The 26,232-nt window shown below is 49.1% G+C and overlaps 1 protein-coding gene and 1 non-coding gene across 2 annotated transcripts in view; both read right to left on the bottom strand.

Annotated features, from left to right (window-relative positions):
• The window catches only part of QARS1 (glutaminyl-tRNA synthetase 1), a 296,102-nt gene that overhangs the window by 135,983 nt on the left and 133,887 nt on the right, over positions 1 to 26,232 (bottom strand). The window contains exons 9-11 of the mRNA XM_085624343.1: positions 23,836 to 23,921; positions 14,597 to 14,683; positions 13,445 to 13,544 (exon numbers count right to left, since the gene is read on the bottom strand). Of these exons, the coding sequence (XP_085480469.1) occupies positions 13,445 to 13,544; positions 14,597 to 14,683; positions 23,836 to 23,921 (273 nt within the window). The remainder of the gene's footprint in view (positions 1 to 13,444; positions 13,545 to 14,596; positions 14,684 to 23,835; positions 23,922 to 26,232) is intronic.
• Positions 15,449 to 15,583, bottom strand: LOC146797331 (small nucleolar RNA SNORA14). Its single transcript, XR_014969327.1, has one exon. It is a non-coding gene; the product is annotated as a small nucleolar RNA SNORA14 (small nucleolar RNA).

Below are 26,232 nucleotides of genomic sequence, written 5' to 3'. Positions count from 1 at the left end.
GCTCTGCTCAGTCACTTTCGGGCCAGAAACAAGTCAAAGGAGAACCACACAGCACCACCTAGTGGTATGCGGGAGCAATGATATGAAACCACCTGGATACAGTCTGGATCCTGGGGATATTCTAAACAGGAGGAATCTGCGGGTAGAAGTACCCATCAGAAAAATATTTTTGTAGCTCTGCTGTGGATGTGGGTTCTGGTGCTGGGACCATCAATCAAACATTTGTAAAAGCGCACTACATACCCGCGAGGGTCTCAAGGCGCGGGGGGGTGGGGTGTGGTGGTGGTGGGGGGGGGGGGGGGGGAAGACTGCTACTGATCGAAGAGCCAGGTCTTGTGTTCTCCTGAAGGTCAGCAGCTCTTGGGTCTGTCGTAGGCTCAGCGGTAGGGTGTTCCGTGTTTTGGCGGCGAGGTGGGAGAAAGATCTCCCGCCGGTGGTAGGTCTTCGGATGCGCGGAACGGTGGCAAGTGCGAGGTCGGCGGATCGTAGCTGGCGGTTGGGGATGAAGGAGAGTCGACTGTTGAGGTAGGCAGGGCAGGTCTTGTGGAGTGCCTTGTGTGCGTGGATGAGGAGCTTGAAGGATATCCTCTTGACGGGAAGCCAGTGCAGGTTTCTCAGGTGGGGGGATGAGGTGGCTGTGGCATGGTATGTCGAGGATCAGTCGTGCGGAGGCGTTTTGGATGCGTTGTAGTAGTTTGATGAGTTTGGTCAGGGCTCCCGCGTAGAGGGCATTTCCGTAGTAGAGTCTGCTGCTGACGAGGGCTTGGGTGACTGTCTTTCTTGTGTCCGTTGTGATCCATTTGTAGATTTTGCAGAGCATGCAGAGGGTGTTGAAGCAGGAGGAGGAGACGGCATTGACTTGCTTGGTCATTGTGAGCGTTGAGTCGAGGATGATTCCCAGGTTGCGTGCGTGGTCTGTGGGTGTCGGGGCTGTCCCTAGTGCCGTCGGTCACCAGGAGTCGCCCCAGGCTGAAGGGTTGGAGCAGAGGACCTCAGTCTTGTCAGAGTTCAGCGCCAGGCGGCTGGCCCTCATCCAGTTAGCGACGGCCCTCATTCCTTCGTGGAGGTTGGCTTTGGCAGTGATGGGGTCCTTGGTGAGGGAGAGGATCAGCTGGGTGGCGTAGGAGATTATGTTGAGGTCGTGCTGTCGGGCGATGTGTGCAAGCGGGGCCATGTAGATGTTGAACAGTGTCGGGCTGAGGGAGGAGCCCTGGGGTACGCCGCAGATGATTTCGGAGGCTTCGGATCGGAATGGGGGGAGGCGGACGCTCTGGGTTCTGCCTGAGAGGAAGGATGTGGTCCATTCCAGAGCCATGTCTTGGAACCCTGTGGCGTGGAATCGTGCGCGTAGTGTGCGGTGGCAGACGGTGTTGAAGGTGGCGGAGAGGTCTATGAGGATGAGTGGTGCGGTCTCACCGTTGTCCAGCAGGATCCTGATGTCGTCTGTGGCGACGATGAGGGCAGTCTCGGTGCTGTGGTTGCTGCGGAACCCTGACTGGGAAGGGTCCAGGATTGTGTTTTCTTCGAGGTATTGGGTTAGCGGTTTGTTGATGATCTTCTCAATGACCTTGGCCGGGAACGGGAGCAGAGAGGTGGGCCAGAAGTTCTTGAGGTCTCTTGGGTCTGCCTTGGGTTTTTTGAGAAGAGCATTGATCTCGGCGTGTTTCCAGCTCTCTGGGAAGGTCGCGGTCTTGAGGGAGAAGTTGATGACGTTGCGCAAGTGGGGTGCGATGGAGCTGCTTGCTTTGTTGAAGGCGTGGTGCGGGAATGGGTCTGACGGAAAGCCGGAGTGGATTGTGCTCATGGTCTTGATTGTGTCATCGATGCTCACGCTGGCCCAGGCTAGCAGGGGGTCGTAGTCGATGATGTGAGGAGAGTCTGTTGTGTTGCTGTAGGTTGGGGCGGTTTGGGTGTTAAAGCTGTCGTGGATGTCTACTATCTTTCGGTGGAAGAAAGTGGTGAGGGAGTCGCACAGGGCTTGTGACGGCGGGAGGTCGTTGGTGTTGGAGAGTTCCTTCACGATGTTGAAAAGCTCCTTGCTGTCGTGTGCGTTGTTGTCGAGGCGGTCTTTGAAGGAGGTCCTCTTGGCAGCCTTGATGAGGTGGTGGTGGTTGCGGATGGCGTCCTTGTGTGCTACGAGGCTGTCCGGGGTCTGTTCGCTGTGCTGTTTCTTCTCTAGCTTCCGGTAGGCTTGCTTGGAGGCTAGGAGTTCTGGGTTGAACCAGCTGGCCCTCTTGCTGGTGTCTCTGTGTGGGGGGGTGGGGTGGAGAGAGGGGGGGGGGGGGTGTTCTTTCAGCGGGGCGAGGGTGTTGGCGCAGTCCTCGATCCAGCGTCTGAGGCTGTGGGCAGCGTCGTCAGCGTTGGAGGGTTCGGTGGGTGGGCTGAGAGTGAGGTTTGCATAAAGTTGATCTTCGGTGATTTTGCTCCAGCAGCGGCAGGGGATCTGTTGGGTGCGGTGGTGTATGGTGGGTTTCTGGAAGGTGAAGTGGATGCAGCGGTGGTCGGTCCAGGGGAGTTCGGTGGTGTGGTTGAAGGAGACGTGCAGGCTTGAGGAGAAGATGGGGTCGAGCGTGTGGCCGGCGGAGTGGATGGGCGTGGTGACAAGTTGCCTCAGTCAGAGGTTGGCGAGGTTATCGTGTTGCTGTCGTTGTTCTCAAGGTGAAAGTTCAGGTCTCCGAGGAGGATGTAGTCGGTGGAGGTCAGGGCGTGCGTGCTGATGAAGTTGGTGATGGAGTCACTGAACTGGGGGCGTGGTCCGGGCGGTCGGTAGACGAGGGTGCCTCTGAGGGTGGAGTCGGGGTCTGTGTGGATCTGGAAATGCTTGTGTTCGGCGGTGCTGAGAGTGTCGTCGGTGCTAGTCGAGACCCTGATGCTGTTCTTGTGGACGATGACTATGCCTCCTCCGACTCTGTTGGTGCGGTCTCTGAGGGCTATCTTGTAGCAGTCTGGGATGGCTATGGCGATGTCGGGTGCGGAGGAGTCGTTCATCCACGTCTGTCAGGAAGGCGACGTCTGGGGATGTTGCGTCGAGCAGGTCCCAGAGCTCGACGGCGTGTTTGCGTGTGGAGCGGGTGTTCACAAGTATGCTTTGGAGGTGGTTGGGGTCTTGTTTGGCCGGTGGTTCGTCGGTTCAGAGGCTGGTGTAGCTGCAGTTCCGGCAGGTGAAGGGGCTGTGTGTGAGTTTCGTGGCGGCCTTGAAGCAGGTGTGGGTCCGTCCGGGGTTGAGAGCATGCAGAGTGCTGGCATTGTAGTGGCGGCGTTCCGTGTGGCGTGTGCAGCGACCAGGGTTCTGGCGCTGGGCGCGGTCCAGGCACAGACGGGCTTGCCTTAGGTGCGCCTTTGGCACGCCAGCTGCCGGCATATATGGGGAGGTGGGAGGGAGGAGCAGCTGGGAGGTGAGGCAGTGAATGGGCAGTCAGGGGGGCGGGGCCGCAGGGGAGGCAGCGGCGGGAGCAGAGCGGGACGACGAGGGGTACAGAAGGCAAAGAGGCACAGGTGAGGGGGACAACGAAGATACAGACGGCAAGGCAGTTATGGAGGTAAGTAGGCAGCGAGGGGTACAGAGGCGAGAGCGGGCACAGAGAAGCGGGGCAGCGGGTGGGAACAGAGGCAAAAAAACAGGCACAGAGCAAGTACAGGCGGCGGGGGAGGACAGAGAAAGAGCAGTTACGGGCACAACAAAGAACAGGCAATACAGACAATGCAGTGACCAACTTAGCTCAGCAGCAACAACGGCAGACACACAGGCGGCGCTGTGCAGCAGGGGAGCGACCTACCAGGTAGGGTTAAGGGTCGCTCTCCTCACCGCGCAGTGGCCGGCATATATGGGGAAGTGGGAGGGAGGAGGAGGTGGGGCAGCGAGGGGGGCGGGCCGCAGCGGCGGGAGCGGAGCGGGACACAAGGGGTACAGAAGGCAAAGAGGCACAGGTGAGGGGGGCAACGAAGATACAGAAGGCAAGGCAGTTATGGAGGTAAAGGGAAGCGAGGGGAACAGAGGCGAGAGCGGGCACAGACGCGGGGCAGTGGGGGGAACAGAGGCGGGAACGGGCACCGACACGGGGCAGCAAGGGGAACAGAGGTGGGAACGGGCACAGAGACGCAGGGCAGCGGGGGGAACAGAGGCAAAAAAACAGGCACAGAGCAAGTACAGGCGGCGGGGGAGGACAGAGAAAGAGCAGTTACGGGCACAACAAAGAACAGGCAATACAGACAATGCAGTGACCAACTTAGCTCAGCAGCAGTAACGGCAGACACACAGGTGGCGCTGTGCGGAGGGGGAGCGACCTACCAGGTAGGTCATTACACTTCTGTTTTTTTACTGCCAACTTTCCAGGAAATCATCGGTTCGTTTTATATTTTGCATTTAGCCAAATGAAGAGTATGATTTTGTGTCATCAGTTCTCTACCAAACCTTAAATATGTTCGCCTACTTATTTAACATGAGGGAATGAATGCCATGGTAGTAGTGACAATGAACTTTAAACAATCGTTAAGTTAAACCTACACTCTGTTAAAACATGTCATGATCCAAGGTTAGTGGCCTCCCCACACTGCACTTTAAATCTTTGAGGCTTATTACTTCCCCGACCTCTCTCACCTTCTTTTATTTACAGAGTCCTTCTACTTCTAACAGCTTATTTACTTCCTTCAAGTGGTCAAGGATGAACAGGGCTTGGCAACTGTATGTTTTATTTGGCGGCCGCTTCTATTCCAAATATTAAAGTGTGCCTTGATCTCTAATCTTATCTCAATTATGCTTCGGCCATGCCACATCCACACCTAAACACTGTCAGGACCGTTCGCTTTCACATAATTTCCTTATGCTACTCTGAGGTACAATCTGGAAGCGAGTCATTCAGCAGACTGAAGCGCATGACAGAACAAACTATCGCTTCAATTCAAAAATGAATTTTTAAAGCCAAAACATCTACACATACAGATAACCCTCTTTTGTTGGATTTTGCCATTTCCCTCTGAGCTGTGCGTCTGCATTTTTTTCATACTACCATAATTATCAATGCCTGCCTCTCTTATGGGATATGCAGAAACGACCAGACCATAGCACCTGCTTCAATTCAGACTTGATCAGTGAAATCACAACAGTTTATACAGGGTTCCAAAAAAGCAGACAGACCGCTATTGTTAAAACACGCTTCCAAACGTTTCTTGAATCGGGGTAAGTGATCAACGCGGCTCCACATCAGTTCAGGATCACTTTTAGAACCCTCTTTAAGACCCAGGATTCTGGACCGGATTATCCAACATGCAAACTATGCCCCGGTACACCTCACCCAGGGACCTATGATCCGCACCAATGACAAAACTTTAAGGTAGATCTCAGGGCATCAAAGGCCCAGACTTGGAAAGATTCTAAATCCCAGCTTATTTAGTGTATTCTATTTTTATCATAGCTGAACAGCACTGGAGCGTCCAGCTTCAAAACTCCTTCAAGAGCACGTTTGATTAGCACCAGTGAAGTTCACCAAAGGCTTATCCGAAGAGAGAGTCTTCCAAGATTTTGTGAATTTGAATACGTTTAATTCCATGAAGGAAGCAAGAGCCAGCGGGAGGAGACGTGCTTGAAACTATTATCCATCCAAGTATTCTAATTTCCAGGAGGAAGGCAAAATAGTTTAGGGCAACTATCTTAGGGATGTGGTCAGTTACCAAGGCAGCAGAAGACTGATGAGGCAGGTGGGCGCTTCGACCTCGAAGGGTCGGATTTATCTCGTACAGGCTTCTGCTAGAATCCTTTGCTTCAGTGGGAGCCAATGAACTATCATCACGGCAGCTGAGGGGACATTCGAACAGTTCAGAACTAAGCTGCTTGCTTCTGGACTCTGCAATACGACCATGGTTTACGCAGGGCGGCCTGTATATATCCCGCAGCATTACTCAACTCTAGCATCTAGGGTGAACTGAAAGTTGGTTGTTTACCATAAACAAGTATTTTGGCGAAGTAGGAAAGACATTTGTAAGGAAATGCCTCTTTTTGCATGGTCACCCCCAGGTTTCGACTGAGGCTGCTGGTTTTTCGACTTTGAAAGTGCTCTGAGCCTGCTAACCAGATCACGGTGCCAGTGCCCTGATCCTAAAGCGCATGTCGAATGGGCTGTAACCAATAGGAAATGGATAACTTGCCGGTACGTGCCTAGTATTTGCACATGCTCCTCTGTGTAAGCCTTGCTATGCAGTACCACAGCTACCCAGGGCTGAGCTGAACGTTTTACAGACTAAACCTAGATCTAAAGGGGTTGGTAAGTGTATGCGATCACACCATATAATACACCTAACTTCCTCACAACGTGACACTGGATGGTAGGCCCTGTGGGATTTAGGGTCTGTGTCTCACTTCTTTAGAAGAGGATCGACCACGGCATGTTACAGCAACTGTGGGATTTTTCCACAGTGCAGAGATTATTAGACACATTTTGTGATAACCAGTGTGAGAGCGGGTTGACAGAGTTTGAGGACCCTGGCATCACTTTTAGAAATCTGACGCTGCTACATAGTCCAGACTCATGGATGAAAGAAAATTCATTAAGGGCTGAACAAACCACTTGCAGGTCAGAAAACCTTTGAAGGCCGAATCCTTTAAGTTGGCAGTCTGTTGGAACACGCGAGGTTACAATGCAGTGATATGGTGAGATCAGAACATTCCAATACTGCTCTCGGCGGCTTTTAACACTTTGGATCACCTTATCTTCCGTCAACAACTGCAGGATATAGGGGAGGAATTTGAGACCATCCATTGAGTGGAGTAGGTAACATGAGTGCCATATAGATCCAATCATTAATGCTCCGTTGACATGTCCCCAAAAACGCCACTCAAACATTTTCCTTGAGGCAGATGTGGGACCGCAGCAAGACCAGAACCGCTTTCCTCCTCCTCAACATCACTGGATTGTTGCTCTCAGAACATTAACGAGCGAGAATTTACTGAACCTAAATGGTAGTGATAAATTCGGGACTTTTAACTTTTTTTTTCAACAGAAATTTCCATAGTAAATCTTATGTATGAAGCATGAATTTTCAATATGGATTTAGTCTTTATTATATCTTTCACCGTTAAATTAATACTGTCATGAAATGATTTTTCAGCTGAAGGTCTGTTTTGCATAAATTGCCACTCATCCTTGGTGGATAAACCTTCTGTAGAAGCTTGAGTAAAGCTAGACTGCATTATGGCCGTGGAGCTGAAAAAGCAGGATTCAAATTGAGAATTTTTTCTGCAGGAGAATTGAGAAGGCGCAGATTATTAAACTTTGAGTCCAGAGTTAAAACTCTTCCCACAATCACAGCTCGAAGTTTTTTTATTTTTATTTAAGAGGCTAACAAGGTTTTGTTTGCACTGTGGCTCAGAAACAAGATTATACAAATTCAGCAAACATGGAAAGGAATATGCTACTTACCAGTATGCATCTGTTCTTGGCATGTAGAGCTGCAGAGTCACACACTGAGGATAAGATCGCCATCTGGTGTTGGGCTCGGATGATTGCAGGTTGTTGTTGTCTTCGGAAGAAGCCTTTGGTCACGAGATAGGTGACTCCTCCCCTGGACAACAGTGCGCATGGGCATCCACTCCATCGTCATATTGTTTTTCGCCATGATGGGAAAAGATTGTGTATAGGAATGAAAAGAAAGGATGTCCATGTGTAATGTCTAAGTAAGACAAATGCTGGAACAGGTACAGGTCCCGGGGAGGCGGGTGGGCGTGTGTGGCTCTGCAGCTCTACATGCCAAGAACAGATGCATACTGGTAAGTAGCATATTCCGTTCGAGGCATATGAGCTGCAGATCACACACTGAGGATAGATTGTATAGCAGTGTCTCCCCTTAGCGGTGGTCACCTGTATCTGTTGCAGCAGTTTGAAATAAAGTTTTTAGGACAGCCTGGCCTACCGAGGCCTGTTTGGCTTGCACATCAACACAGTAGTGTTTAGTGAAGGTATGCGTGGTAGACCACGTGGCTGCTTTGCAAATGTCTAAGGGAATGTTACCTAAGAAGGCCATAGAAGCCCCTATTTTACGCGTGGAGTGCGCCCTAGGGGGAACTGTAAGAGTACGTTTAGCCTTTTGGTAGCATATTTGGATACACTTAACTATCCACCGGGCTATACCGGATTTGGAGATAGGATTGCCTTTATGTGGTGGTGCGAAAGCAACAAAGAGTTGTTTTGTCTTTCGAAAAGGTTTTGTCCTGTCAATGTAATAAAGCAAGGCTCTTTTAACATCTAAGGTATGTAGGGCCCTTTCAGCTACGGAGTCTGGGTTAGGGAAAAAGACTGGTAGCTCTACTGATTGATTAAGGTGGAAAGGGGAAATCACTTTTGGAAGAAATTTAGGGTTTGTCCTATGAACTACTTTGTTACGGTGTAGTTGTAAGAAAGGTTCCTCCAGAGTCAGGGCTTGTATTTCACTTACTCTTCGTAGGGAAGTGATTGCGATAAGGAAAGCTACTTTCCATGTCAGGAACTGTAATTCACATTTGTGCATTGGTTCAAATGGGGGACCCATAAGTCTTGTTAGAACAATATTGAGATTCCACACTGGGGAAGGTGGTAATCTTGGAGGAAGAATTCTTTTAAGACCTTCCATAAACGCTTTGATGGCTGGTACCTTAAAGAGGGACAGGTGTTGCCTATTTTGCAAGTAGGCTGCCAAGGCCGCTAGGTGTAAACGTATAGAGGAATACGCTAGATTGCATCTTTGCAAGTGTAGTAGATAGCAAATGTTTTGGATGGAAGCATCCAATGGATGTAGGTTATTATTAGCGCAGTGGATGGCAAATAGTTTCCATTTTGCGGCATAACATGCTCTAGTAGTAGGTCGTCTGGCTTCCTTTATGATATTCATACAGTCTGGAGGGAGGTTGAGGTATCCGAACTCTAAGACCTCAGGAGCCAGATCGCTAGGTTCAGTGTTTGAGGATCTGGGTGTCTGATTTCTCCATGGTTCTGGGGTAATAGATCCGGGGAGAGGTGTAGTTTTTGATGTGGGACTAGAGATAGTTCCAGAAGTGTGGTGAACCACGGTTGACGTGCCCAAGTGGGAGCTACCAGTATTAGTGTTAGCGACTGTTGTTTCAGTTTGCGTACCACAAATGGAATGAGTGGGAGAGGCGGAAAAGCGTATGCAAATCTGCCTGACCAGTTCATCCATAGGGCATTGCCCTTCGACTGTGGGTGTGGAAACCTGGCGGCGAAGGTTGGGCATTTTGTGTTTTCGGGAGTGGCGAACAGGTCTATGTCTGGTTGTCCCCATTTTTGGAAGAATGGGAGTAGAACCTTGGGGTGTAATTCCCATTCGTGGATCTGCTGTGTGTGGCGACTTAGGAGGTCGGCCACCTGGTTGTGAATTCCTGGAGATGTTCTGCTAACAGGTAGATGTTTTGGGGAATTGCCCATCTCCAGATTTGCTGTGCCAGTTGGGACAGTTGGAGAGAATGTGTCCCCCCTTGCTTTTGTATAGAATACATTGTCGTCATGTTGTCTGTGCGTATGAGGACAGTTTTGTTCTTTAGGTGTACCTGACAGGATTTGAGTGCTAGGAACACTGCTAAGAGTTCCAGGTGGTTGATGTGGAGCAGTTTTTGTTGACTGGTCCATCTGCCCTGAGTGGTATGGTGAAGGAGGTGGGCTCCCCACCCTGTGAGAGATGAGTCGGTAGTTAGCACAACTTGTGGAAGAGGCTCTAAGAACGGTCGCCCTTTGGAAAGGTTGATGGTGTTCCACCATTTCAGTGAGCGAAGTGAGCGACTGTCCACCAACACCAGATCGGTAAGTTGTCCGTGAGCTTGGTTCCACTGTTGTGCTAGACATTCCTGTAAGGGACGCATTTGAAGTTGTGCGTGTGGGACTATGGAGATGCATGACGCCATCATGCCTAGGAGCTGCATGAACACTCTTGCTGGAAGAGATGGATGAGTTTGAAATTGAGAGATGAGACTTTGTATACTGGCTATCCTGGCAGTGCTGGGATAAGCAATGGCTTTGGATGGATCTATGGTTGCTCCTAGATACTGATGTAAGTGGGAAGGTTGTAGATGGGATTTGGGGTAGTTGATAGTGAATCCCAAGTTGTGGAGGGTTTGAATAGTGCGATGAGTGTGGAGAACACATTTTTGGTGAGTATTTGCTTTTATGAGCCAATCGTCCAGATAGGGGAAGACATGGATCTGTTGTCTTCTGAGGTGCGCTGCCACGACTGCTAAGCACTTGGTGAACACCCTGGGTGCTGTTGTTACTCCGAATGGGAGAACTGTAAACTGATAGTGTTGCCCATCTACCACAAATCGTAGATATTTTCTGTGAGCGGGATGCATAGGGATGTGAAAGTATGCGTCCTTGAGGTCCAATGTGGCGAGGAAGTCTCCCTGTTGTAATAGTGGGAGGACTTGTTGGAGGGTGATCATATGAAAATGATCTGATTGTATATACTGGTTTAGTAGTCTGAGATCCAGTATGGGCCTTAACGTTTTGTCCTTTTTGGGAATGAGGAAGTATAGGGAATATACTCCTGTTCCCCGATGTTGAAGAGGGACTGGTTCTATTGCATGTTTTTGTAACAAGGATTGAATTTCTTGTTTGAGGAGAGAGAGATGATGTGAGGACATTGGACGGTGTTTGGGTGGTATGTTTGGGGGGGATTGTATCAGTTCGAGGCAGTAGCCAGACTGGATAATTTGTCTTACCCACCTGTCTGTGGTGATGGAAGTCCAGACAGGTAGGAACTGTTGGAGCCGCCCCCCGACCAGAGTGGAATGGTCTGGGGGGAGTGGTGGCAAGTCACTGTTTAGTGGCTGGGGAGGTGCGGGTAGTGGTGTTGCCCCGCCCTCGACCTTTGGTGTTATTTCCCCTATAACCCCCTCGAAAATATCCTCTGTTAGGGGATGTTTGTCCAGAATTTTTAAAGGTGGACGTGGTCTCAGTTCCCAGATTTTTGGAGGCTCCTCTATAAAAGGAGCGACGAAAGGAACCCCGGGTTTGAGGAGACTGCAGTGCTCCCATAGATTTGGCAGTCTCATTATCTTTCTTCATTTTTTCTAATGCAGTGTCCACTGCAGGGCTAAATAGCTGCTCTTGGTTAAAAGGTTGAGCTAGAATTGTGGTTTGTACCTCCGGTTTAAAACCGGAAATACGGAGCCAGGCATGTCGTCTGAGTAAGACGCTGGTATTGACCGCCCTAGAAGCAGTGTCTGCTGCATCCAAGGCGCATTTAATGGAGGCATTAGAAATTAATTTGCCTTCTTGAATGAGGTCATTAGCCTGGGATTTAAATGGCTCAGGCAGATGTTGCATAAGGTCCTCAAGTTGGTCATAATGCGCTCTATCATACCGGGCTAACAGGGCTTGGGTATTGGCAATACGCCAGTGGTTTGCCGCCTGTGCGGCGACTCGTTTGCCTGAGTCCTCTAAAAGCTTAGACTCCTTGTCCGGGGGAGGCGTTTCTCCAGTTGTCTGTGAGTTAACACGCTTCCTGGCATTTGACACGACCAAGGAGTCTAAAGGGAGCGGAGCTTTAATGTATGCGGGGTCCTGCGGGGCTGGTCTGTATTTTTTTTCAATGCGGGGGTTGAGAACCCTAGCTCTAACAGGGTCCTTAAAGACTTCAGTGGCATGCTTTATAACCCCTTTAATCATGGGCAGTATGTGAACAGTTTTCTGTGACTGCTCAAAGGTATCGAGGAGAAAGTCCTCTTCAAGGGCGTCTGTGTGCATTGTGACGCCATGGAATGTTGCTGCCCTATTTATAAGTTGGCCAAACCCCAAATGGTCATCAGGAGGGGAGGGCTTGGAAGGGTAGGTAGTGGGGTCAGGCATGTCAGGTACTGGATCAGACCAGTCATCTACTGGTGCTGTGTCTGGGAATGTAAAAGGGTCGTTTGGATCAAGAGGATCATTAAGGAAATCAGGGTCCGCCCCTCCCCCTAAATCATCATCATCATCCTGTGGAGGTGGTGAATGAGAAGGAGATGGTAAAGGTAAAGGAGAAGGAGGAGGGGGAGGGGGGGGATGGGTCAGGAGGTAACACAGGAGAGGAAGGACGAAGCGGTGAAGTAGCACAGTCATTCTTCCGTATGGGAGCTGGAGGTGGTGTGATGTCCAGCTTCCGTTTTTTGTATGGGACTGCAGTCACATGTCCGGTTTTGGGATTAATGTAGATCCGCTTTTGAGTAGGATCTGGGCGAAAAAGTTCATCCGGCTCCGAAAGTGGTTGTGGCGATGGCCGTTTCGGGTCTTTATGAACTTTTTTTGGTGCCGACTGAGTTTTCGGTGCTGAAGGTTTTTTCTGGCATCGGTGTCGAAGAACGTTTCGGTGCCGGTGGAGACTTCGGTGCCGAGGAACGTTTTGGTGCCGAAGGAGATTTCGGTCTTGAAGCCTGTTTCGGTGCCGACAGTGGAGTTTTCGGTGCCGAAGGTATTATAGGTACAATAACATGAGGTTTGCTCGAGCCCGAGCCACCTACAGGCTTAGATGTCTTCGGAGCCGGGCCCGAGGGCGGGGCTTCTGAAGAGGATTTTCGGTCGCGACTGGGCCCAGCTGGCGGAGTCTTGATCAATGTCTTTTTGGATGGGGTAGGGGCAGGGGGGGTGGTACTCACACGCTGCCCTGGAGTGATGAGGTCATCGGAGTCGTCGGCCTCGGACACGATCGAGATCTTCGGTGTCATCTTCAGGAACATCCTGAGCAAAGATGTCCTCCGGTTCTGGAGCTGGCCTGGCCATAATATGGCGTCGAGCTCTTCGGTCCCGGATGGTCTTCTTGGAACGGAAAGCGGCACAAGCTGGACAGTTCGATTCGTTGTGTTCCGGCGACAGGCAGAGGTTGCAAACCTCGTGGTGATCACTGTGGGGGAACTTCGCTCCACACTGGGGGCATTTTTTAAAAGGTGTCCTGTCCATCAGCCGCTTCCGGAACCGGTCCGAGTTGATTTCGATGTCGATGGAATGAAAATTGAAGAGTTATTTAGATTGCTGGAAGTTTTCTGCTGGAGCGGAAAAAAGTTCATCGGAACCCAATGGCGGAAAAAAACAATCTGACGATGGAGTGGATGCCCATGCACACTGTTGTCCAGGGGAGGAGTCACCTATCTCGTGACCAAAGGCTTCTTCCGAAGACAACAACAACCTGCAATCATCCGAGCCCAACACCAGATGGCGATCTTATCCTCAGTGTGTGATCTGCAGCTCATATGCCTCGAACACCGGTTTTCTATTCTTGCATAGTAACCACAGGTGCAGCCAAAGAGAAGCTTGGCAGCACCTTTGGGTTAGCTGCCCCACATTGCGGGAACCTCAATTCAGACCAAAACAGTAGATTCTGGATGCGTGGCCTTTGCTGGTTTCTTTGACCTAATCTGACTACAATTATTAATTGAGAATGGAAAGCTCAGGCCAGAGCATGAGGCCTCCCAAGAAAGCATGACGTGAGCACACCTTACCTAGCCACTCCACCATCTCCCGGATGGCCGTAAAGTACTTCTCCTCCTCCTTCTCAGGGTTTGTGTCGTCGTACCGCAGGAAGCAGATCCCATTGTTCGCCTGCCAGAAAGGTGCACAGTTAGTTAGACCTGAGCAGTTCAGAATGGCCTGCCTTCCTCCTCGCGCTCCAGAGTCCGAATCAAATCTGTCCTAAGCGGTACTCTGCCTGCAATATTTGTATTCCCCTTGAAGGATGACTAGCACCATGCCTCTGAAACCATATAAATGGAAACCTACTATACAAAGCATCACAGGCACTGGCCAGAATAACAAAGGTTCTTTGTAGCGGGAGTTTGTGGCATCTTACAGGAAGATCAACCACACGCATGTCAAAAGAATCTCACACGCGGATGTTCCGTTTGTTATTGAACAATATTTGGATTCTCTGACACTTGACCATAAGGAGTTTGAGTGCATTTATTAAAATGTGAAAGACACAAATAATATTCACCATACATCTGTCACACAACAAACTTAAGTCTCCTTCAAACTAAATGCTGGGGCTATTGTAACCAAAATCAACATTAGGTCTATCGGTTCAGAGGATAGTCTCTGTTGGGGTGTGAGACTGGTTACTGACTGGATCACATTGAATCCATGGACTATTAGTTTGGACTGCCAATTTAAATCTTAACCACTAAAGCTTTCTCACAAACTTTGTCCTGAACAGCCACTACCATAATAAAGGACTCAGAACAGCTTTACAGAATCTGTCTCCAAGAACCTTCATGAAACACCACAAGATTACCATCCTGCAAAACATTGAAACATGGGCTTCTTTGGTTAGAACGGTGTGCCTGTTTCAGCTCCTTTTAAACGCTCTTCTGCGATATCGCCGCCCCCACACTTCTGCAGACCTTTGATGGCAGCCATCCTCCAGGTCTGGACTGCAGCTCTCCAGCAGGTTATATGCAAGAGCCGATATTCCCAAAGGTTGTATTGTGAAGCGCTCCCTTGCCCTCCGGCCTAGTAGCGGCTATCAGAAACACTACGCTGCACTGTTCAGGGCGCACTAAAACATCATTTAATTTATTAACTATTTGACATTTAGGACTAGGAAGCCAATGAATTCTTTTCCTCAAAACTTTACAAAACACAGTCGTCCTACCCACCTTGGCATACCCGAAATTGAAGTTGATGGCCTTGGCATGGCCAATGTGCAAGATCCCATTTGGCTCCGGAGGAAATCGTGTCCTCACCTGGGAAACGGGAGAAAAAAAATTAGTCAATGGTTAAAATTTCTTCTGAAATCTCTGCAACACTAGCAGCCTAGCACAACATGACCCATGTAGATCACAGATAACTGGGTAATGCCGCATTCAGACTTTTGTGAGTTTTGATTAATCAGCACATCACAGTGTGACAGGCAGGCTGGCAACACTTCTAGCACAGAATCTAAAGTGGGTCAGTGGCGCAGGTTGGCATGTCCTATGAACCTCTGATCTTAATGAGGACTGCACAATATCTTGCATCATTAGAATCCTCATTACCACCGAAAGGACTGGGGCAATTTAAATACTGGCACACCGGTGTTGCTGTTCACGTCTCACATCTGCTCACAGACATATGACACGCTCACTGCTGTACATACGCACTACAGGCATGCGGTTTCTCTCTCCAAATGGGTCTCTTGCCCACAGACGCACATCAGTACACCTTACTACTCCCTTCTAAAACTCTGAAACTCATGCACACTAAGTGGTATGTTTGTCTGCCCAGCCTGACATAATTTAATCAAGTTGTGGTAAACAGTCTCAAGTTCTATTAGACAATAAATTAGCCACCAGGTCCCATCTCTCCCAGCTGTACTTCAACTTCTAAGACTGGTTCTGCCCTAAGTGGGCAGACTCTCCCAGGAGATTCAGAGATTCTCTCATGTCGTACAAGTACTTTAGTGCACAAACTCCTGTGGTCAGACTTCTAATTTACTTAAAAATATTTTGGTATTGTGAAAATTAACTCAAAGCCTGTGCGAGAGGTGAAATGGCACAGTAGTATATGGACCACTGCGCTTTGGAACTCCGGCTGCTTTGCTCTCGCATTTCTTCTTGTCTCTGCAGCCAAGGAGAGGGAGCCACAGAGGGGTTTTAGAAATGCGTTTCAAGATTCAACAGACGAAAGTGAACAGACCGACAAACTATACTGGACAACAGCCATACCGATTACATTGGCTAACCACTTAGCCATAACATCAGTAGTTTTTTTACTGCACTAATAAAGGAAAGGAATATGCTACTTACCAGTATGCATCTGTTCTTGGCATATAGAGCTGCAGATCTACACACTTTTGCATAGATCGCCATCTGGTGTTGGGCCCGGATGTTTGCAGTTTGTTTTTCCTCTTGGAAAGTCTTTGGAAGTCACGAGGTCGGTGACTCCTCCTTTGGATCGTATTGCGCATGGGCTTCGGCTCCATCCTCAGATTCTTTTTCGCCAGCAGGGAAAGATGGAGCGTAGTAACAACAGTGAAGAAACCCATGTGTGTTGTATCTAAATAAGATAGACTGGAACAGATACAGGTAGCCGGGGAGGCGGGTGGGCGTGTGTAGATCTGCAGCTCTACATGCCAAGAGCAGATGCATACTGGTAAGTAGCATATTCCGTTCGCGGCATATGAGTTGCAGATTACACACTTTTGCATAGACTATATAGCAGTTCCCAACCTTAGCGGCGACCACTGGTATCTGTTGCAGTGGTTTGAAATAGTGTTTAAAGTACAGCCTGGCCCACACTAGCTTGTTGCTTAGTTTGCACATCTACACAATAGTGTTTGGTGAAAGTGTGCGGTGTTGACCATGTAGCTGCTTTGCAGATATCATCTAATGGGATGTTCCCTAGAAATGCCATGGAAGCCCCTATCTTTCGTGTAGAATGGGCTTTAGGGGGGGGAACGGATAGCGTTCGTTTTGCTTTGGGGTAGCAAATCTGGATGCATTTTACAATCCACCTAGCTATCCCTGACATTGAGATGGGGTTGCCCTTGTGTGGTGGAGAGAAAGAAACAAACAGTTGTTTGGTCTTTCGGAAAAGTGTGTTCTCTCGATGTAGTAGAGTAGGGCTCGTTTGACATCTAGGGTGTGCAGAGCCCTTTCTGCAACGGTCTGAGGTTGCGAGAAAAATACTGGTAGTTCTACAGTTTGGTTTAGGTGAAAAGGGGAAATGACTTTAGGTAGGAATTTTGGATTGGTACGGAGAACAACCTTGCTATGGTGCATTTGAAGAAAAGGTTCTTGTATGGTAAGTGCTTGTATCTCACTGACCCTTCTAAGGGAAGTGATGGCTACAAGGAAAGCTGTTTTCCATGTTAGCAATTGTAGTTCGCATTTATGCAAAGGTTCGAAGGGAGGCCCCATCAGCCTTGTGAGAACGATATTTAAGTTCCACACAGGTGAGGGTGGTACTCTGGGGGGAATTATTCTTTTCAGGCCTTCCATGAAGGCTTTAATGGCAGGAACTCTGAAGCGTGATGGATGTTGCCTGTTTTGTAAGTAAGCTGCAATTGCTGCGAGGTGTAGCCGAATGGACGTGTAGGCTAGATTACACCTTTGTAGGTGGAGTAAGTAGCCTATGATGTGTTGGATAGACACGTCCAGAGGATTGATGGTGTTGTTATGGCAATAAACAACAAATCTTTTCCACTTGGCAGCGTAGCACGCTCTAGTGGTAGGGCGTCTAGCTTCTCCGATGACGTTCATACAGTCAGGGGGAAGATTTAGGTACCCGAATTCTAGGATTTCATGGAGCCAGATCGCAAGGTTGAGCTGAGCTGGGTCCGGGTGTCTGATCTCTCCATGGTTCTGGGTTAGGAGGCGTGGAGAGAGGTGTAGTTTTTGGTGTGGCACTACAGAGAGTTCCAGCAGCGTGGTGTACCACGGTTGTCTGGCCCACGTTGGAGCTACTAGGATTAGTGTGAGGGAGTGCTGTTGTAGTTTGCGCCCCACTAATGGAATGAGTGGGAGAGGCGGAAAAGCGTACGCAAATTTGCCTGACCAGTTCATCCATATCGCATTGCCTTTGGACAATGGGTGTGGGTATCTGGCGGCGAAGCTTGGGCATTTTGTGTTTGTGGGTGGCAAAGAGGTCTATCTGTGGATGCCCCCACATTTGAAAGAACGGATGAAGAACCTGTGGGTGAAGTTCCCACTCGTGGATTTGTTGTGTCGGTCTGCTGAGCAGATCTGCCACGGTGTTTTGGACTCCTGGGACATGTTGGGCTAGGAGAAAGATTTTGTGGGGAATTGCCCATCTCCATATGCTCTGTGCTAATTGAGAGAGCTGTGGAGAGTGTGTGCCGCCTTGTTTTTGTATATAATACATGGCCGTCATGTTGTCTGTGCGAATGAAGACTGCCTTGCCTGAAATCTGTTTCTGAAAGGATTTTAGGGCTAAAAAGATTGCTAGTAACTCCAGATGGTTAATATGGAGTAACTTTTGTTGAGGAGTCGATGTGCCCTGCACGGTGAGAAAAGGTGAGCTCCCCAGCCGGAGAGCGATGCGTCCGTTGTTAGTATTATCTGGGGAACCGGGTCCAAGAATGGTCGACCTTTGGAAAGGTTTGTGGTGTTCCACCACTGCAGAGAGCGATGGGTGCGACTGTCTACCAACACCAGATCTGCCAGTTGACCTTGGGCCTGGTTCCATTGGCACGCTAAGCACTCTTGGAGGACGCATCTGGAGTCTTGTGTGGGGCACTATGAAAATGCAAGAGGCCATCATCCCTATAAGTTGCATGAACACTCTTGCTGGGAGTGTTGAGGTATGAATTTGTGTCGCAAAGCCTGAATGCTTGCAATCCTGGCCGGATTGGGGTAGGCTATTGCTTTTGAGGTGTCTATGGTGGCACAGAGGTATTGTTTTATGTGGGATAGTTGTAGCTGGGACTTTTGGTGGTTCACCGTGAAGCCTACTTGGTGAAGTAGTTTGATTGTGGTGGCGGTGTGTTGTACACACTGATTGTATGAAGTGGCTTTTATCAGCCAATCGTCCAAGTATGGGAAGACGTGAATGTGCTGTCTTCTCAGGTGTACCTCCACCACCGCTAGGCACTTGGTGAATACCCGTGGAGCTGTTGTGACTCTGAACGGGAGCAGTTTGAATTGGTAGTGTTGTCCGTCCACTACAAATCTGAGGTACTTTCTGTGAGCATGGTGTACTGGAATGTGGAAGTATGCGTCTTTCAAGACCAGTGTGGTGAGAAAGTCGTTCTGGGAGAGGAGCGGAGGTACCTGCTGAAGCGTTACCATGTGCAAATGGTCTGAGTGTATGTATGTGTTTAGGGGCCGGAGATCTAGAATAGGTCGTAGAGTCTCGTCCCTTTTTGGTATTAGAAAATATAGGGAGTAGACCCCCATATTTTGTTGATTGACAGGAACGTGTTCTATTGCCTGTTTTTGTAGGAGGAAGATTACCTCCTGCTTTAGTAATGTTGAATGTTCTTGTGACATTGGGCGTTGCCTGGGTGGAATGTTTGGGGGGGTAGATGTTAGTTCCAGGCAGTAGCCTGACCAAATTATTTGAGGCACCCATTTGTCTGAGGTGATGGCCTCCCAGACATGAAGGAAATTTTGGAGTCTGCCCCTACCGGAGTGGAATGGTCTGGGGGTAGCGGGAGGGGGGGTGGGGGGGTGGGGGTGGCAGAACAGGCGTTGTTTGTTTTGCCTCTGACCTTGTTGTTGTTACCCCTGTAGCCGCCTCTTTGGTAACCTTTTGTAAAAGTGGTCTGAGTAGGGGATTTGTACGATGTGGACACTGTGTCTGAGTAGCCGCCTCTGGATGCACTCCGAAAGGAGGAGCGGCGAAAGGAGCGTCTGGGCGGGTGAGACTGTAAGGCCCCCATGGATTTTGCGGTATCCGTGTCCTTTTTCATCTTTTCCAAGGCCTCAAACACCTTTGGCCCGAATAGATGTTCCTGGTCAAAGGGATGGTTAAGGATGGAGGCTTGTACTTCTGGTTTAAAACCAGATACCCTTAACCAAGCATGGCGACTGAGAAGGACGCTGGTGTTGATGGCCCTGGAGGCTGTGTCTGCTACGTCTAGGGCACAACGTATGGAGGTGTTTGTGATGGTTTTAACCTCTTGAATTAATTTGTTGGCCCTACTTTTATATTTTTCAGGGAGATGGTGCATTATGCTTTCCAATTCGTCATAATGAGCCCTGTCATATCTGGCCAGCAGTGTTTGCTACACGCCATATGTTGGCGGCCTGGGATGCTGTGCGTTTGCCTGATGCATCTAGCAGTTTTGACTCTTTGTCAGGTGGTGGTGCATCACCCGACGCTTGTGAATTTGCCCTTTTACGTGCCGTAGATACCACTAAGGAATCTAGTGGCGCTGGTCCTCTGATGTAGGAGGGATCTGAGGGAGCAGGTTTGTATTTCTTTTCGATACGTGGGTTAAGGACCCTGGATCTAACTGGGTCTTTAAAAACTAGTGCCGCATGCTTTACCACTCCTTTGAGCATGGGCAGTATGGAAGTGGACCTATGTGAAGTATCAAATGTGTCTAGGAGGAAATCTTCCTCCACGGGGTCAGTATGCAAGTCCACCCCATGATAATGTGCTGCCCTTTGCAGAAGATGGTTGAACCCTAGTGAATCTTCTGGTGGAGATGGTCTAGAAGGGTAAATATAGTCTTGTGGGACGTTGGGAATATCTGGTACATTGTAATCGTCCCATGGATCTGGAGATCCTGTAAGGGTGGGGTCCTGTGGCACATCCCCTGTATCATCATATGGGTCCCCCTGATCATCATCGTCTGGAGATGGGGTAGGAGAACGATGAGGTGGGGGTGGAGAGGGCGGTGGAGGTGGGGAAGGAGGAGGTGGAGGGGAGGAGAAGGTATTCTGAACGGAGAGGTAGCAGAGTTCTTCCTCTTTGGAGGTGGAGGCAGAGCAGGCTTCTCCAAATGTCTCTTTTTGGTAGAGAGTGTAAAATGTCCAGTTTTTGGATCCTTGGTGAGAGTCTTTTGCAAGGGATCCGGTGTAAATAGCTTTGGTGCGGTAATTTGGTCCGTCGGCGCCGAAGGCGTCAGGGCCGATGACTTTTTAGGTCTTTCCGTGCCGGTATGATGTTTAGAACCTCCGGTCTCTTGGTCGGCGCCGAGATGGGCTTCGGCTTGGAAGTGTCGGTGGCCTTGTGTGGTTTGGTCGGCACCGAAGATGGCGTCGGTGCCGAAGAGCTGGGTTTCGACCCAGAGGGCTTCGGTGTGGAGCTCGGTGTCGAAGTGTTTCTCGGCACCGCTGGTAGGCTGGCTCGAGCCCGAGCCGCCGGAAGGCTTACTTGGCTTCTTCACTGGGCCCGAAGGTGGGGTGTGTGAAGCAGTGTCTCTGGTCTTGCCTAGGCTCGGAGGCAAAGGTGTGACCGAAGCCTTTTTGGGTGTCGGCGCGGGTGGGGGGGTGGGGGGGGGAGAGGGGGGGGTATATTGGTACTCACGACCCTATGCGCCTTAGTGATGTCCTCCACATCTGACTCGTTGGCCTCAGAAGCACTGACGAGGTCCTCTTCGGTGCGATGATGTTCTGGATCGCCGATGTCGTCTCCGAAGATGTCGACTGGAACGGACGTCGAGGAGTGTGCCATGTTCCTTCTGGCTCTTCGGTCCCGAATAGTCTTTTTGGATTGGAAAGACTTACAGGCCGGACAGTCTCGAGCCTCGTGTTTAGGGGAGAGGCAGAGGTTGCATACCTCATGAAGATCGGTGTGGGGAAATTTAGACCCACATCGAGGGCACTTTTTAAATGGAGTCCTTTCCATGAGCCGGGATCGGAGCCTGGGTAGGCCCGAAGGCCGCCGTCGACGACTGGAACTGAAGGTTTGTGTCGTTGAGAAGGCGCGTTGATTGAAGAGATCGTGATCGAAACAATAAAGCGATTATGGTGAGGATTGCGGGTGGAAGCTCTTCGGAACCGGAGCGCGAAGATTACATCCGAGCCCGATGGTGGAAAAAAAACAATCTGAGGATGGAGCCGAAGCCCATGCGCAAAGGAGGAGTCACAGATCTCGTGACTTCCAAAGACTTTCCAAGAGGAAAAACAAACTGCAAACATCCAGGCCCAACACCAGATGGCGATCTATGCAAAAGTGTGTAATCTGCAGCTCATATGCCTCGAACATACTTGTTCAGTTTAACCTTACGAATGAATTGAAAAACGTCAATTCTAGTTTGGTTATATGAGAATTGGTTGGCTGGACAGTACGTGAGTCCTAGAGACAATAACTGGATCTCCGCTCTGTTCAACACTATTTCAGTAATGTTAATAACTGTATTAGAGTTGTCTTGCCCCTTTATCTCCACATGTTTCTTGTATTCCCTCTCCTGGTAGTGTTTCCGGTGTCTGATCCGCCTTTCCCTCCTGCCTTGGTTGATTGGTCCACTTGCTGTGGTTGAGGTTTGCGGGGTCGCAAGGTGTACCACCGGTCATCCCCTGAGAAAATTCAGTTCCTCTCCAGGGGTAAAACTGCTTTGTACTGCTATTTGGGCCCCCGAAGTGGCAGGGTGTCCATCTTCGGAATCACTGTTCGATGAGAGGGAGGCATTATCAGATTAAACGTCACCACCTAAATTGCCACTGGACGCCATATTTTGTACAGGATTTGGTACTTTGTTGGTCATAGCTTGGCATTTGTAATTATCAAATTTCTTTGAAAAGGTGAAAATTCTGCCTGTTGCATAATCGTTCTGATCTCTTGCGAATTTGAACACTTTGCGTGCCTTAATAGTTTCTTCGTGCTTTTTAATGTGTACATCAATATTTGCTCGTCCTTTAGTTATTAAATCAGTTTGGCCTGTAGCATCCAATAATCCATTTATTCGATCAATCTCTTTCAAAATGGTATTCTGGTCTATTTCTGCATATTTTATTAATACATGAATCATGTTCAAAGAGGCCTGTAAATTGTTCTTGGCCCATTCTTGTAGCGTAGCCAGATCAGGGTTCTCAAAAGTTGGAGCTATAAGAACGCGCACACCCCTAGGCACACGGTTAACATCCCGGTACTTCTCTAGGGACTTCCACCACCATTTTGTAAGTTCATTTTTTAAACGTTTTTCAAGGGTCCTAAGCAAGGACCTTACATCAGGATTGTTCGTACTACTCGCCATAGTTCACTGGTCACTATTGATACTCGGTACGTTCTGAACTAGGGCTTCCGCTGCTGCTTCCCTACCACAAAGTGTGTCGCTGGATGCCATGATGAAGTGGTATTGTATTCACGTCACTGCAGTTAATTGATATTATATGGAATGAGCCAAATCCCCAAACCAGTCAATCCAAACTAACGACACTAATTCGAGCAATCCCTTACCAGCAGTACGCATGCAGCTCGACAGGGCCTCCAACCGTGCAGAATCCGCAGCTCCACGCCGGCAACTGGGAAAACCAGACTCCGCGTCCCTCGTTAGTATGGGGGGGGGGGCACGGCAACTGCAAACTCCTTCAGAGTAAAATCTAATGCGCCTAAAATGCAGATGGCCAACTCTCGGCTGTGCCTCGAAGAAAGGGGAGGGTCCGTGACTCCGGCTGCTTCAGAATAAGTAGTAACAAAACTCCAAACCCTGGCCTGACGATCACTTCCAGGAAACCCAGGCACGGACCTCGTTGCACTCAAGGAACAGTCACAACAACGTAGTGGTGTGCAGAGTAGCAGTGACGTTTATTATTGAATATTCGCCATATATACACACACACGTAAATGTCCAGTATTTGTAAAGCGCAAACAATTACCCGGGGGTGTCAAGGTGCTGGGGGCCATTGGGAAGATTTAGCGAGCTCTTGCCCCGTGTCACATGGTGCTGAGCTGCCGCCGGTACCGGGGATCGAACCGTGAGCCCCCGGGTTCCGGAGTCAGCTGCCCTGGCTGCTGCTGCGTGTGTGTCACACACTGTCACACACACTTTTTAAATATATTAAATGTGCTCCGGGAACCCACACGTGGGTGGGACTATTCAGTGCTTAGGACTATTGGCAAGTTTACCCTGAAAGAGAACTACTGAAACGACCTGCGGGATGACAAAGATTTTCAAACAAATGGACCCTTCTCAACCTTTTCATGCTTTGCTCATATATCCTGCAATTTTCTGTCTGACCAGCTATGCCCCAATCTTCCAGTCTGCTAACCTTCCAAAAAGGCTCAAGTCACTGCTGTAACATTGCACCTTAAAGTCACATCTGACACACTGTGGGCCACCTCGGTTAATCAAATCTTCTAAATGTACAGATCCCATGCTCTAAATCTCCAGGCTTACACAACATGCTATGCCATACTAGTTAAAGAAGATCCTCGCCCCTCTCAAAAGACAGCATGCAAAGCGTGCCAACTCTTCGACAGCTTCATCTGGAAGCCTCGCGCTCACCTGTCCACCTGTGATTTCCAAGTGTTTCTTCATCAAGTTCATGGTGTTGGGGGTCACCACATATCCTTCAGTCTTATAATTTTCACCTGACAGGAAAAAATGAGGGCTTTACAAAAAAAGAATATACATTTATAACACAAGGGCATTGTGGGGTTTTCCAGATAGAGTGGTTATGTATTACTTTTTATCAACATTAAAACAAAGTTGAAATGCTCAGTAACTTAATCTTTACCCTCAAGTTACCCCCTATTTACAACTTTTGGAAGACGCTGTAGTCTAGCGGTGGGAATAAAATCAAAGTTCGTAGCCTGCAACTTTTTCTTCAGCATCAGAATCTCCTAAAAAATGTGCATAGGCTTGTCATGGGTTTGAGGATTGGGAAACAAACTGCTTCCTTTCATTTCCTCTCGTCATAAAGAGGGGCGTCAAGAGGCTGCTTTTCCTGCAGTTCTTAATGTTTTCTCCGAGTGGACATGACAATCTGAGCCCACTGTGTTGCTTAGCTCTCTTGATCAAAGGTGCACTCAAAGTGTATCCCCAAACAGGGAATGCATCTACCACGCCCCTCTCACAGGCCAGGATGAGGTGAAAGGCAGTTTAGGGAACAGAATCCTAATCCCAGGGTGGATACATACTCTGCACCTTTGGAGAGCTAGGCTACCACCTTCCCGCTGTAAAGGTCTATCCTCCCATGTGGCTATATGTGGCTCCAACTGTACACCATGTGCATAACTGCGCACGGGGTGGCTTATCTCGTCAACAGTTGTTTGTCCACAGTAGATATGACAGCTTTGTTTTATGCTTGTCCAGTTCCTTCACTGAAACTAGAGCCATCTTGAGGGTTAGTGGCAACTTCCATTCCTTCATTTTTCAGGGTTAAGTTTCACTAGGGGAAAGAAAATCGCCTGACCTCCAAATTTTAGGTCTCGCCTGCCAACAGCGCATACGCGGTCTGCTGGGAGGGGTACCGTTTACTATAAGGGGCAGGGAGCCTGCCCATTGCTTACCACTCGTTAGCATCATGGTCACTCTTTGCTGCTCCCCAATTCGCCATCACTTCCTTTTCTTTGTGTGGAGCATGGACCAAGCACAGATCATCTCACGTTAATCAGTGTCTGTTCACTGCTCGCTCTGTGATCCTTATGTACAAGATGATATTGCTTATCAGCATATACATATGTGTTACAGGACACATTTCTGTTTCCAGTTCTTGTTCTCCTTTCTTTATTCACACGTCATTTTTGGTCATTGTTTTTCTATGCCTGAATCTTTTGGCTTACTCGTACAGCTAAAACAAAATTGCATTTTACATGGGTTGCAATAAGCCATTATAATGTATATATGCCACACTAACAAAACATTTATATCATCATGATGCTTGCCGCAACGTGCCTATTTCATTGTGTTTCCGCCATTCATCCCCTTTATGCCTCAAACCTTTGCGTTGATTTTAAGTTTGGTTCCTCGTTTGAGATACTTATTCCCACAACTGCACTACTCTACTTCATCCACTCCACGCCAGTATACTGGATGCCACTCCGCGCCACTATACCCCGCGCCACTCTACTCTATGCCACTCCAGAGCACTGCATGTGTGGAACCCTAAGCACCAGTCTACTCTACACCACTAACTCTTAGCCGTGCTGAACAGCAGCCACGCTGTTGTACACATGGCTAACAGACATTGGTAAAGCCAACAGCTCTCACATAGGCGAGACCTACTGGCCTTTCCAAAGCCGGTTTACGTTGTTGCTGGCTGCTGCGGAGTAAAGTTGGCTGTGCCAGTTGAAGTACAGCGTACGTCGTGGCTTGGACTAGATGAGACCGGTCTGAACTGGGGCTTCTTCCAAGCTTGCCAGCAATAACAAGACAGGGCCAACAGAAGGATGGCACGCCTAGATTGCAGTAAACCTTAAATCTCAACAAAGCACTCATTTATTCGGCTCTGGTGTCCAGCCTAGACTTTCTAAGTAGGTTACAAACCCGTCTTCTCTCGTAGGCGAGGGGCACGCTGAGGGATTAGTGAAGTTGGCCTTGGTGGCGCTAAACATCTGGAGGGAAGACTCTGGAATTCCTTTTAAAGCCCTCCAAACACCCACCAGGAGCTGCAGTCCGTTTTGTGGCCGATGCTCTTCCTGAATCAGGGATCGTTACCACTATGGTAGGCTACGGTTTGTTGAGCACGAAAGAATCATCGAGGGGGCTGGCAAGGAGCCGAGCCAGTGAAGAGGCGGATTCCGGTTCACGTATAAACACTGCGTTATCACATACGTGTGGAGTATACCATGGGCTCGGTGCCTTAGGCCTGCAATCTCCACTCTTTTCTGAAGTTGCTGGTTAATAGGAAAAATGCTGGCGAAAAATAATGTGCAGATGTAACAGGCTACTGATAGGACC

This window comes from Triturus cristatus, chromosome 9 (genome assembly GCF_964204655.1).
Source record: "Triturus cristatus chromosome 9, aTriCri1.1, whole genome shotgun sequence".
NCBI lineage: Eukaryota > Metazoa > Chordata > Amphibia > Caudata > Salamandridae > Triturus > Triturus cristatus.
The sequence above is the reverse complement of the archived record's forward strand: the minus strand, read 5'-3'. Positions and strand labels throughout refer to the sequence as shown.